Source organism: Triturus cristatus, chromosome 4_1 (assembly GCF_964204655.1).
Source record: "Triturus cristatus chromosome 4_1, aTriCri1.1, whole genome shotgun sequence".
Taxonomy (NCBI): Eukaryota; Metazoa; Chordata; class Amphibia; order Caudata; family Salamandridae; genus Triturus; species Triturus cristatus.
In genome coordinates this window covers 751,034,223-751,048,085 of record NC_140585.1, presented here as the reverse complement: position 1 = coordinate 751,048,085, position 13,863 = coordinate 751,034,223, and the positions used below count along the sequence as shown (strand labels likewise).

General features: G+C 47.2%; 1 protein-coding gene across 33 annotated transcripts in view; it reads left to right on the top strand.

Moving 5' to 3' along the window:
* MYBPC1 (myosin binding protein C1) overlaps positions 1–13,863 on the top strand; it is a 330,430-nt gene that overhangs the window by 61,006 nt on the left and 255,561 nt on the right. For 19 of the 33 annotated variants that reach the window (XM_085653310.1, XM_085653313.1, XM_085653299.1 and 16 more), the window contains exon 3: positions 13,323–13,364. The exons of 7 other annotated variants lie outside the window; for them this stretch is intronic. In XM_085653310.1, coding sequence (XP_085509436.1) covers positions 13,323–13,364 — 42 coding nt within the window. Of the gene's footprint in view, positions 1–11,730; positions 11,749–13,322; positions 13,365–13,863 lie in introns of all 33 variants that reach the window. 7 more of the 33 variants (XM_085653300.1, XM_085653307.1, XM_085653287.1 and 4 more) reach the window with 2 other exon arrangements.

Genomic DNA, 13,863 nt, shown 5'->3' with positions numbered 1-13,863 from the left:
GCAGCCGCCAGAGAGGAGTAGTGTTGTGACGTTTGTGACCAAAGGGCCAGTGCAAAGAACCAGTGTCTAGAGGATTGAGACAATGTAAGATGGATGCGAGCAGTAACATGCCAAGAACAGTACAAAAATAACAAAACAATTTCCCAGAAACAGGGCAACCAAAGCGGAGACCTGGACTCAAAACCCACCTCCCACTCCAATCTCCCAAATAGGTTGAACGTCAGAACCTGCCCCAACCAGGCAACCCAAACTTGAAAGGGTAAATGCAGGGTGGGAAATTATCCCTTCGGGGTGCGATGGCCCAACCAGTTACCCCTTGCCATGAAGGCATGGTGGCCGAGCGTTAAAGACCTCGGAGGGAGGCAGGTGTGAGACAGCACATACAGCCATGTGCAGGCATCTTGCAATAGGAGAAATCAGCATGACATACACAGAGTGTCTAGTGGCCCAGTGGCATTAAAATGAACACTGACAGATTTAAACATCTTCAGGAGCTGCAGAAGGAAGCAACGGCTGTCAAGGACAAGCAATAGTGTACATTAGTCATTGCAGTTAGCAGGATACACGAAGCCTGTGCCGGGTGCCAGGCGTCACTATGAACTGCGACCAGGTACCAACAAGATCAGTCATTGTCACTCAGGTGGTCACCCTCAGAGAGGACAATGGTTTCGCGAGGGAGACTTTGTTTGGCAAAGTTGAGGGCAGCCTTTGGATCGGTGAAAAATGCAGTTTTCTCCCCTGAATCGATGCGCTGCGTTGAGGGGTACAACATAGCGTAAGTGATGTGGAGCTGCTGTAAGATTCGCTTAGTGGGGAGAAAGTCTCTGCGGGCTGCCTGGACGGATAGGGTGAAGTCCGGGTAGAAATATAGGAGGTTGCCTTGATGTTTGATCTCCCCCAAATCCTGGGCCCTGCAAAGGATGGAGTCACGGTTGTTCAGCAAGCGAGCGATGATGGGCCGAGCAGTAGCCCCGGGGGATCGCGTACCAAGAGATCTGGGGGCCATTCAATAATGAAGTGGGGCCGAAGAGGTCATGCAGCAGAGATTCGAGGTAATCCTCCATCCTTCCAGTCGTGGTGGACTCCGGCAGGCCAACAGGTTGAATATTGTTCCGTCGGGAGCGCGCCTCTAAGTCCTCGTTTTTGGCGCGTATAATTTCCAGAATTTTGTCCATTTTGAAGAGCTTCTGCGCACCCTCGGCACCAGCGTCCTCTGCGTCCGAGACTCTGGATTCGAGCTGGACAATGCAGGCGTCATGAGAGCCCACCCTCTGCTTGACCTGATCCAGGCATTATGTGAGGTGGTCTATTTTGGCATCTATTGATTTTTGACTTGATTTTACCTCTGGAAGAAAGGTTTGGAGGCTGTCGTCCCGCTCCTCGGAAAGGTCGGCCTGGGTGGATTGTTCTCCAGTGTCAGGGAGTGGCTCACCGCCCTTGCCTGCCCCCCGTCTCGCGAAGTTAATCTTGGGCTGCCGTGTGTCCATTATCCCCTTGTTGAACCCGTGGTGCGGTGAGGAGGATGGGTCACCAGGTGTGCCCGCAGGCCTTCAGCAGGGCCCAAAGCCACAGGGCACAGCGGGCCAGTCCCGGGTCCAGGAGGTGCAGTGTGACAGCACTGAGCAAAGCTGGTGCAGGTCGTAGATGAACTTGGGGGGGGAAGAGGCCAGCAAGTGCAGAGCGAAGAATACCGACGGGGAGTCAATGAATGCGGGGCAGGCCAAACAGTCGCGGCCACCCATGTGCCACTACTCCGTGGGCCGCGAGTGGCGAATTCCACAGGGCAAAGCGAGGTGGGGTGAGTCCAGGCCCGTAAAGTGGCCAGCGGGTGAATTGAGGTCGGGCAGGTAGGAGGGAGTTGGCTCTAGAGACTGTCCCTCTAGCGCGGCAGGCCAAAGCAGCAGGCAGGATCCCGAAGCTGAGTTTGTCGCTGCGTGAGTCAAGATGGCCACCAGTGCAAATAATATCTGGCCCCCAGCTTAGAACAGCAGCCAGGGGAAGCAGGTCGCCATGGGAGGGCAGGAGAACAGACCAGGAAGCCAGCAGGTGGTGAGTCCGGGTCGCGCTAGGCCTCACCTGGGATGCTTGGGGCTCCGGTCCGGCGCTGCCTCAACCTCGCAACCATGGTCGTCCTCAGTTGGCTTGCGCCATGTCGCCACAAGCGGCAGCGGGTCCAGGCACACTGCAGGGTCCGGGCTCGGAGGCAAATGAGGCCGACGCCTCGTCTTCAGCTATGAGCCTAGCAGGCCGGGGCGAGGCAAGTAAATGGGCCAGGTGCAGATAAGCATCGTTGGGTTTCAAGCCAGGCCGGGCCCCTGGAAGATGAAGGCCTCCCTCTCACCTCACATCTTCGGCGCCGATGCCATCGACAGGCGGAGGGCGCCGGGCCGTCAACTTTGCGGCCGCTCAAGTAGATGGACCCCCAGGGGGGGTCGCGGCACCAGGCAGGGCAGGAGGGGGGGCAGCCAGGAAACACCCCTCGGCAGCAGCAGGAGAGGTCTAGCCGAGCGGGCCCAGTCGGCCCAGGTGGAAGATCTCCGGCAAGCGCTTGAGTGGCAAGCAGGAGAGGTCTAGCTGAGCGGGCCCAGTCGGCCCAGGTGGAAGATCTCCGGCGAGCGCTTGAGTGGCAAGCCGAAGCGTAGGAACAGCTCAGCAGAAATTATTTTTAAAGCCCCCAGGGGCTGCTATGAGGATTCACGATGCCTGCTGTCGTGGCAGGAGGCAAAGATCCTCCCTCTGATGGCGGATGGTAGCGGATTTATCAAGGCTCGGCCGGCAGAGCTCGTTCAGCCCGCAGCCATCCGGCCACTGTTGAGACCACACCACCCCCCCGTTGCTCAATGTTGACACGACTAATCACCTTGTAGATTTGCAGGCGGATTCATGTGTCTGTGTTTCCTTTACAGGCACATCTCTCGGGCATAGTCAGTTATTTCAATCTTAATTGGCTGGCAATTAATAAAACAAATCCCAAGTCGTGGTTTGTGCAAAAGCATCACAGTTAAATAAATGCGTGCTTTTTTCTTGGAAGGTGAAAAACTGGAAGTGGTGTGGGATTACTGGAATGAGGTGGAATCGTAGCAGCTGATCAGATACGGGATGGTGTGGGGTCAGTATTTGAAATCATGTGACTGATTATGTGAGCATATAGACACCAACCCAGCCTACATGGCACCAATCACTACTCGGATTTTAATGCCATTTTAAGTTGTGACATTATTAGTTTAAAGGTCTGGTCATGAGTACTGTCCCTTGTCAAGAGCCACCTTTAGCCTAGGCTCTAAACAGAGGGCACATCCCAGTGACTATGGGCCTCATTTAGAGTTTGGTGGAGAGAAAGCACCACCATGAATAATCAATGCTTCTACCATAAATCAGCAGCACTTTCACCCTTACAAACTCCCCATTCCCCACTCTATTGACAGTCGAGTGAAGCACCAGGTTTACTCCGGTGGAGACTCTGCTGTCTTCTCTCGTGTAAACCTTTGACCAAGCAGCCTGAACAAACAGGTACGGAGGTTTTAGCACATTAGCAGCATTGCAAAATGAAGCCTTGTTCACAAAACAAGTCAGAGTGCAATTAGCACACACTGGTTCAGGGCCGGCTTTAGTGCTGGTGGCGTCTGGTGCAACAATACTTTTTGGCACCCCCACACTGCATGACCCCCTCTCACTACCACCGGGTAAAAGTGCCCCTCATCTCTCCAATCATAAGTTATTGCTTAACACAGCGCCCCCCTGAGGTCAGCACCCCATCCACAGGCCAGCCAGCGCCCAGTGCAGCCACACCAGTTTCACTGCCCTAAAGCCGACCCTGTACTAGTTTGTGAACCGGAGTCAGTACTTGAGTGCTGGTTCATAGGAGAAAACTCTGTGACCCCTGTAGCTGCACACACTGGAGACCCCAGCCAAACAGGGTAATATTATGCAAATGCAAGTAAGATGCAAAGGAACCATGGCAAAGCCTTCTGTGTGCTACACTCTTTCCTTGCTACATGTTACATACTGCAGATCATGGGCTTCCAACAGATCGATCGCGAGCTATGATGTCAAAAAGGTTATTAATAGGAACTGGTCTATCCTCAACACTGAAGCACTACAATTGTCTAAACCTCTGTTTGCGAACAGACACAACAGACATTTACGAGATGCCTTAGTACACACAGGCAAAAAAATTCCAGTCACAGACAAGGAACACAAATGCAACTTTGCGCCACCTCCCACCTGTCATGGTAAGTAAACCCCCTGACCCCTGGGTCATTTGTCAGTATATTTATTCTTTTTTGCTAGTAATGTAGGGCTATCTCTCTCATGTTTTCACAGTGTGTGTCCTTTGATCCTAGCAAGCCCCCGAATTCGCTCCCATGAGGCCTGGATAATATCCATTGGCACATGTGTCCCCCACCGAAAACACTAGGAGCTAGGTGGCTTACATTCATGTATTTACTCTCCTCTTTGTGTGTAGATATGTGATGCACTGTGTGAATACACTTGGAGAATGAGATGCCTACATGATATTTTGAGCACTTGTTTTTAGAGGTACTTTAAATCACACCAGGTCACTGATCCTGGCTCATAGATGATGGTTGCTCTGAGGTTAGAGATCTAATCGTTTTAGTGTGTGTAGTGCACTGCAGAGGTTTCATTGTTTAAACTATCCCTATTCTAACACAGACATCTTTTCGTTTCTGTGTTCCTTCTCCTTTTTTAGGATTCTTGAAATGTATAATCTCCAGTTTTCAATCAACTCACCCTGTATAGAAGGGTTGGGTAACTATCTCTTGATCTTGAATGGAATGTGTGCAGGTACATAACTCCTGCTCAGTATAGGTTAGGAGAGCAAGGGTCTTAGAGGTCCTGATGAATTCCACACATCTTACGAAGCATCTGAAACATGTCGACCTAGAGTTGACACACTGGATCGGATAAAGCCTCTTTGTTTTATGTTATGTTTTTAACTATATCACAGGACCCCTCTAATTAAAGAATTGGGTTAGAGTTCCCTGGAGAAATTTTTAACATTTTCTGTCCTACCTTTTCTGTTTCTCGAGACCACTACGAATATAGAGAATATCAAAGTGCACGCTCCCGCTGCGAGGTTGAGCCCACATGGTGGTGAGTACCTCACCAAGTGATGACCCGATGATAAAGCATGCCACATGAATAGCATGTGGGTGAGGGTTCTATAATAACTCATGTCGTGTGTCTGATGAGCACTAAGGAGCAGGGTTTATTGACTGCATGTTTTAGGAGACACCCTCCCCTTTTGTTTTATGTTTTTCTTCACATCACCCTGGGCACTAAATTGTGGTAGTTTAGATTAAGGCTGAAAATAATTTTGGAGAAATTCTTAAAACAGGGGCGTTATAGTCCAGCTAGATGCATAGAGTGAGCCTAGAGATGGCATTCTTGGTCTGCTTCCATAGTGGAACTGGAATTAGATAAATTATAGTTTCAGGAGTTTCCTGAAGTGCAGGTGATCAAGTTATATTCAGAGTCGAGGCTTAAGTCTGGTCCATATTTTATTTATTTATTTATTTAAGAAGCTTGTAAAGCGCACGGCTACCTCCAGAGGGGGTGTCCCGGCGCTGTAGACTGCATACTTAGAAAGAGGGGCGAATTAAGGAATGGTGAACAGCCAGGTTTTCAATTTATTGCGAAAAAGAGACTCTGAAGGAAGAAGCCTGAGATCCAGTGGTAGACTGTTCCAAAGTTTCGCCGTCATTACGGTGAATGCTCTACCGCCCATTCTAGAGCGGCGAAAGCGAGGAACAGTAAGAAGACGAAGGTTGTTTGACCTCAGAGATCTGGTCGATTGAGAAAGCACAAGTTTCTTTCTCAAATAAACCGGGCCCGACCCATTGAGGGCCCGAAAAGCAAGAGTCAGCATCTTGAACTGAATGCGATGGGAGATGGGGAGCCAATGTAGCTTCTTACGGTAGGACGCAATCGACTGACGGTAGGGGATATTACCTATCAGCCTCGCCGCCGCATTCTGAACGATCTGGAGACGCTCAATTTGGTACAAGGGGGCACCGGCATAGAGACTATTGGCATAATCCAGATGTGACGTAATCAAGGCATGGATGACAGTTCTACGAGCATCCAAAGGAAGATAAGGAAAGATCTTTATAATCATACGCAGTTTCCCGAAACAGGCTGCCGTGACCTTATTAATTTGAGCTTTACAAGAGAGAGCGTTATCGAATTGAAAGCCCAGGTTGCGAGCTGTTTGAACTGGGATGGGAGGGGAATTAAGCACAGTCGGCCACCACAAAGAAGCAGAAGGAGTAATTTTCTGATTAAAAAATAAGACCTCCGTCTTATCAGTGTTGAGTCGGAGATGATTAGAAGTCATCCAGGAACATATATTGCCCAGACAATGGCAAAAACTGGCGAAGCTGGAGTCAGAGTGATCTCTAAAAGAAAACATAAGCTGTGTATCGTCAGCGTAAGAGATCACTCTGATCCCCCAGGACTCCACCACCTCAGCCAGGGGTGCAAGATACACGTTAAAGAATAAAGGGCTAAGTGCAGAGCCCTGAGGCACACCACATAGAAGGGGTTTACCCTCTGATTCATACGGTTTGAGAAGAACCTTCTGAGTTCGACCAGTAAGAAAGAAGGCAATCCAAGATAGAGCGGTGCCACCTAGTCCAGACTGCCTCAGACGATCCAATAAAATTTCGTGGGACACCGTATCAAAAGTGGCGGATAGGTCGAGGAGGACCAACATGGCCTCCTCACCCCTATCCACACACTCCCGGATCGTCTCGGAGACCTCTAGTAAAGCAGTCTCGGTACTAAAACCAGTTCTAAAACCTGACTGAGAGTCATGAAGAAGAGAGTTGGCTTCTAAATAATCTGCCAATTGTAACTGTACAGCCTTTTCCAGGACTTTCGCCGGATTGGGAAGGAGAGAGATGGGGCGATAATTGCAAAATTGCGCCGGGTCCGCATCCACTTTCTTCAGAATGGGAACTAACAAGGCCTCCTTCCAAACAGTCGGAACTGGCCCACGCGCAGTGAGGTATTCCAAATCGAGAGAAAAGGTCTGACCAACAAGGGGGCCAGATTACCCATGACTTTAGCAGGGACCGGGTCTAAAGGGGAACCAGACTTACACTGGGAGAGCAGATTAAGTGCAGACTCAGTAGTAAGCTCATTAAAAGCCATCAGTGATGATCTCGCAGAGTCCCCGGCACAGGAGATATGGGAGGTCAGCACAGTAGGAAAAGGAGACGTAATGTTGTCAATTTTGTCTTGAAAGTACACCGACAGACCATTACATAAAGCCTGGCTAGAAGAACTCTGAGGCACCATAGCAGGAGGTTTAACAAAGTCCTTTACAATCTTAAAGAGAGTTTTAGAAGAATTATCTGCATTCTTAATTTGTAAAGCATAAAAATCTCTCATCGTAGATTTCTTTAATTTAGAAAAAAATTTAAGGCAGACTTGTAGATAGTTTTAGCCTCTAGATCATAGGTTTGCCGCCATTTACGTTCTAGTTTCTTGCAGTGACTCTTTTCCTCACGTAGGGCAGGGGAGAACCACGGGGCAGAAGGTCGAGATCTAGCGGAAGTAGTAAGCTGAATAGGTGCGATGGCATCGATGGCAAACAATAGAGCAGAATTTAGCTGAGCCACGCTAGCGTCAACATCTTTAGACAAGGAGTCTGGTTGAAATGAGAAAAAGGGGTCTAAGGCAGTACAAGTGACTTTATGCCATTTTCTCCCATACTCCCTGCCAGGCGCCGCCGGGCCAGGTGCCGAGGGGAGAATAAGATCAAAAGGGAGAAAATAGTGGTCTGACCAGGTGAGAGGGAGGGAGGGATAAACTATAATACCAGGATGGTTAGAAAAAATTAGGTCAAGAGTATGGCCCGCTACGTGCGTCGGGCCCAGAACTAATTGGGACAGGTTTAAGCCCTGCAAGGTGTCTAGTAGTTGAGTAGCCTGGGAGCAGGCAGAGTTATCAACATCAGATTGAAATCACCAAGCACTATAAAGTACGGGTGTTTAAGGGAGAGATCCGCTATCTGATGTGTCAGTAGCATAAGGGAGGGGGCTGAGGCGTTAGGGGGATTGTACACTAAAATGCTAGCCAAAATAACAGCCGCCGAGTCTGAAATGATAAAGTACATGGCTTCAATCAGCCCAGTGTTCGTAAGTTTACTGAAGGTCAGCCGGAGATGAGATTTCAATATAATAGCAAGACCACCTCCAGTTTTACCACCCTCTCGATTAATGCCCATTAAGAGATAACCAGAGGGAATGGCTAGGTGAATATCAGGTTTGGAAGTGTCTTTTAACCAGGACTCGGTGAGAAACAGGATATCCCAGGCATGGGTGTCAAGAGATGTCCAAATCTCGCTAGCATGGCGAGGGAGAGAGCGGCAGTTGACTAAGCCAGCCCTCAGCGTCAGGGAGTGAGTGGAACACTTGGTCGGGATGGAATGAGGGAGAGCACGTTTACTCATAGGGGAGAGTACCAGATCACAATGAGGGCATGTGAAAGGACGTCCCTTCAGCTTGCACGGGGGGCAGCGGTAGGACGGCATACACGTATCCACTCTCATCTGCAAGAGCTGTTCTCTAGACCAGCAAAGAGGGCTGACATCAGAACGACAGGCAGGGGAGCTGGCCCTGGGCACGGGCCAGGCGCGGACGGGCGCAGACGGGCTTGCCTTAGGCGCGCCTTCGGCGCGCCCGCTGCGCCCGCCCGCTGCGCGGACGGGAAGTCCATCTACTTATATACATAGCGAGGAGGGTGGGAGGCGTCCAAGATCTGGACCGCTACCCTGCCTTCCCCTAAGATGGCGGCGGCTATCCTCTGCGTGCTGGCGTCAGCGTCAGAGATCGGCTGCGCCGGTGGCAATCGAGAATGGGAGCCCTTGGGGACTGACAATGCAAGCAAATGCGGTAAATTAAAACAGAACAGATTAAAATATGTACAATGACTAAAAACAAATTACCAGTCAGTCGAGCACAGAGTAAATGAGTAGAGAATAGGAGAGCGGCCCCGGTTTCCGCCTCAGGGGAAAGTAAGCACTAGGCCATAAACTCCCAAACATCAGTCTCTTAAAAGAATAGTGTCTGAACATATGAGCTCTCTTGCTCATTTTGGAGGCTAGTGCAGCTGTAGGTGATTCGTTTCTACTACACTCTATCATTTTTCATTCGCATCAGTGCTATAGACACCCTCGTTTGAAGAGTGTGTAATTTGTAGCTGTGTTTGCAGATGCTCAGACCAAGGACGTATTTATGCTTAGTTTAGCTTATTTTTTCACAAATTAGCCATTAAGTATTAATGTACTTGGCCTGAAACTTTATATAAAAGGAACATGAAAGACGATGGGCTGTATTTGGAAATTGTGCCCCTATCCCCATTTTTTAAATTCTTTATATATGAACATATATGAGCATGGATTGGCTGGTGTAGAGTGAGAGTCCATGTCACCGGTTTAATAGTTGTACTTGCTCTTTCTGGAGATGTTTATGTTAATTTACTAACTAAAAATTCTCCTTTCTGAATAGACATTTTACCCAGGCATCCCGGTATTCACGTGATACAAGCAATCAATAAACAGATTTGTTTATAGGTTTTGCATACTACTGCATGCAGCAGGTCCATCTGTGACAACACCCTAATGTTTGTTTTGTCGTGTTCAGTCACATGACACACAAGAGAACCCAGAGTGCCAGACAAAGCACTACTGAGCATGTGAGAAGTCTGTTAGAACGAACGTACATATTATCCGAATTTGTCCGAATTTAAAGGAAAGATTGGGGGATTTGCTGTTTAACTCAATGAAACAATAAAGGCATCTATGACAGATGCAGTAACAGAAAGCATGATTCATTGCAAAGCCCCATGAAGCACAGTTTATCTAAGTGCAAGTCTCACTCATTTTAGCAAAGTTTCTACATTCTCACTCATTTTGTGTGAGTTTCACTCCTTGGAGCACTTTTTCACTCTTTTATTTTGATTCTTATTCCCTGTAATGTGACCCCACTCTTTTGATGTGACTCTGAATTCTAGGAGCACAGTCTCCCTCATTTGGTGACTCTCGCTGGTATGATCTATCAAGTCCTTCATGCACAGATATACTCGTGTGGTGCATGTCTCGCCTCTTTGAGCACATTCTCACTCATTGCCAGTCTCAGTGACTCAGTTTGCTTACATTGAGTGTCGCGCCTGACAGTCATTATTGCGCCGTCCAAACCCCTCACATCTTATACTCTCTGTGCATTAACTATTATTTTAAAGTTGTATGTTAGGGTGAAATCCTGGGGGAGAGGGGAATCAGTAGAGCGCTGTCCTGTCACACCACTATTCATGGGCAATACCAGACTAGGGTGACCACGGGTCTCGTAATTTACACGAACCTTCCGTAATTTAGGCCCAGTGTCTGTAATGAAACCCGTAACGGACAGCATTTGTCAATAATTCCAAGGATCCATCAGCAAATGTGCACATAAACCAAATGCACATCAACTACCACACATGCGGAGTGGCCTGCTTGCTTCTTTTAGTCTTTATAACCTGAAGCTAGGGCGAAATGGTGTTGAGTCAGAGGTTAACTGGCCACAAGCAGTTTTATTTATTATTACTGTGTTTTTAAATCAGTGCATGAAAAGAAAGGGGTGTCTCGGGGAGATTATGTGGTGGAAAAGGTTGAAAGGGAGAAGGAAGGGCATGTATGTTATTGAAGGAGATTTCCACTAAAATTGAATATTTGATAGCTTTGTCTAGCACAGACGTGGACTCTTGGCATCAGAGAGCTGTAAATAATAAAAAGAGCAAAATATATGACCTGCACAAACAATCACTGGCAAAGCCAATAGGTCTCCCTTGGCTAAAAAAACGCAACTCAAAGAAAATGTGCTATGACACGGCAGTAGTGTCATCTTTTTAGGTGCACACACCATGCACCAAGCTCCTACAAAGTCATGCAAGTGATTTTTTTTTTTTACTTACTGATTTGGACCAGTAAATTGAAAGCAGTGCGGGTGGGGGGGGGGGGGGGATAACACGGAGGCTGGGGGTGGCTAAGAGAAGCAATGGGTGAGAGTGTATTGTGGATCAGATGGGGAAAGTGTGCAAGGACTTTATCAATATGTGCTGTCTAGTAGGCTTGCCCTAAAAAGAAGGTATTACAGTAACAAAATGACATTTTAGGTAGAGTACATTAGTAAACAAAACTTCTTTCTCTCTCTCCGCCCCCTGTATTTCTTCTTACCATGCCTCTTCCTCAGGTGTCTTTCTTTCACTCTTCTTATTCTGCTTCTCTCTTTGTATTGTGCGCCTCTCTCTCTTTGTATGGTGTGCCTCTCTTACAATTGTGCTTCTCACTGGAAAATATTGACCTGCTCCTGCACAGTGATGGGCCTTTATTAAGACACTCCCAAAAACTGCATTTTGTCCAGGTCATTTTAAAAAACAAGAGTTCACTTCCTTTAAATCTTACCTGCATCACTTTCTGTCAGAAAACAGAAAGTCCTTCACTTGACTCTCTTGCCTCCTACGGGATATCAATAGTTACCTCACATGGTTAGCCCTTCCTCCGATACTCTGGGTATTATGTGTACTTTAGAAGAAAGCCTCACAACATTTCAAATCTTGCATCTGAAAAGACATAGTATATTTGGAATAACCTGGACAAACTGTGCAACATTAAAAAAAATCTCATTCTTTTACAATAACTTTTTTTTCTTTTTTACTTTGCAGGAATTGAAGTTTCTCCAGGTTAGTACCATGCTTGTCTGTTATGTCATTTTCTTAGAGGGCGTAACTGCTCTTCTTAAAAATGTGTTAGTTCGCCACAGGGTTGTAGTGGAAAATTTGCTACTATATTGGTTCATAAAACACCATTATATTTAGCATTCCCAAGAATTGTATGGTGATATAAAACCCGTATGTTTTACATTCCCAATAATTTTATGATGATACTAAATATAAATCTTCCTTACACAATTTTATAAATGTTAATATCTGGGCTTCTCTAACAACTCCCTGTTTCATTAATCAGGTCCCTTAGATGATTAGGGGCCTGATTATGAGTTTGGCGCTTTGGGAGGTGGCCGCCACGCCACCACCCTGCTCCCACACAGCCAAACCTCACCACCGCACCCGCCAGATTATGAGTTACCTCGTGGTCTGGCGGGCGGTCCTTTGGTGCTCCCACATCGGTGCCTATTAAAGAGGCACCGCATTGGGAGCGCCACAGCCCGTTCCTGTACTGCATGGACTTTGCAGTCAATGCCGTGCAGGAAAGGGTGTGCATGCACCCCCATGCACAGGGGAACCAGGGGCCCCTTACTTTACTGACCGCCACACTTTTCATTGCAAGATCACCAGCATGAAAAGTGTGGAGGTCAGGAGAGTCATAATATACTTGGCGGTGCCGCAGGGGATCCCCAGTGGTTGCGCATTGTCCCACGGTGGTCCATCCGCCAAAGTTGTAATACGGCAGTCGGACCGCCGGTGTGGCAGCAGCCGCCACGCCACAGCGGGTTTGGCGGTCCTATGGACCGCCAAACTTGTAATTAGGCCTTAACTATTTAGTTTGCAAGTATAACTATTCAAATGTTTCATTCTGGTACATCATTACAAAGTTTCTGTTAACCAACATCGCAGAGGGCACTAGGTACAGGGCCTCTTCTCCTTGTCCACTTGGTATTAATTAAGGGGATATCAATGGGCAATGCACTTTTGAAATTACCCTTGATCAATAAACGCCACAAAATGTTTCAAGAACATACTTAATTTGGCATATTTGTATTTTGGAAAGTTTCATGTAGAACCATTGTATGGGCCCAAAGTTGTTAATGATTCAAAAATACTCTTCATATGGCTAAGCAAATTTGTTGTTTGTACTTCCTTGACCTCGCTGTGTTATGCTTGCCAGATTCATGTAGATTTATCATATGGGCCAAAAGTGATCAAGTTATTATCCTAACAAAATTATTACGTTTTGCTAGTAAATTACGTTTTGTTGTGAAGGGAGTTGTGGTGATTACAGTGAGATAAGGTGCAAGATTGCATAGTTAGTAGTTCAAAAATTAATCAGCAGAGGTAATGTATGTAAAGATGCTGAATTATCAATTTCTACTACATCATTACACAGCAGAGGTCTAAAATGCCATGGGTACATACAATTAGACCTAGTACCCCTACAGCAATAGTCTAAGCAACAGGTTATTGCTAATGTGCAAGAGCCTTGGTCTCTAATGCTTTCTTTTCTGTGCGGTGTTTGGTTGCCTTTGCCAATGGTATTCTTAGCTCACACATACCCTCTCAACGCTGTACTTCCCACACAGAGCAACACAAAGATACACAAGATGGGCCTAAGGTGGCCAAAGGTGAGTGAGCCTCCACTGCTGCCTGCAGTAGGTGGAAGTAAAAAGAGCATCACGAGAGCTGTGCTGATTGACACCTGTGCCCGGCTGTGTGCTCTTTCTACATTATGGTTTCCTTGCGATATGCTTTGGTGTCTGTAGGAACCTGCATTGGCCATCTAAGTGGTCTAGTTTGAAGCTTTTTGGCTGTCAGTTTTGTCTGCATGACTGCATAGCTTCAGGAAATATTCTTTGCCATATTTTATTTCAAAATGTGGATGCGATGATTATGTAGAATGGTAGGATTGGTAACAGAAATCTGTGAATGCGATAGCTGCTAAGACTAGCTCGTTAGCGTTAGGGTGGGTGAGTATATGCATGAAATGCAACGCTAACAGGGATGCTGGGTTAGCAAAATCAGGGTATGCTCGATCATTCAAATGAGTAAACATATCAAATCAGCTTGCATGATATACAAACCTTACCGTGAAATGGATCCTAACTTTCTAAAAAAAATAATCTG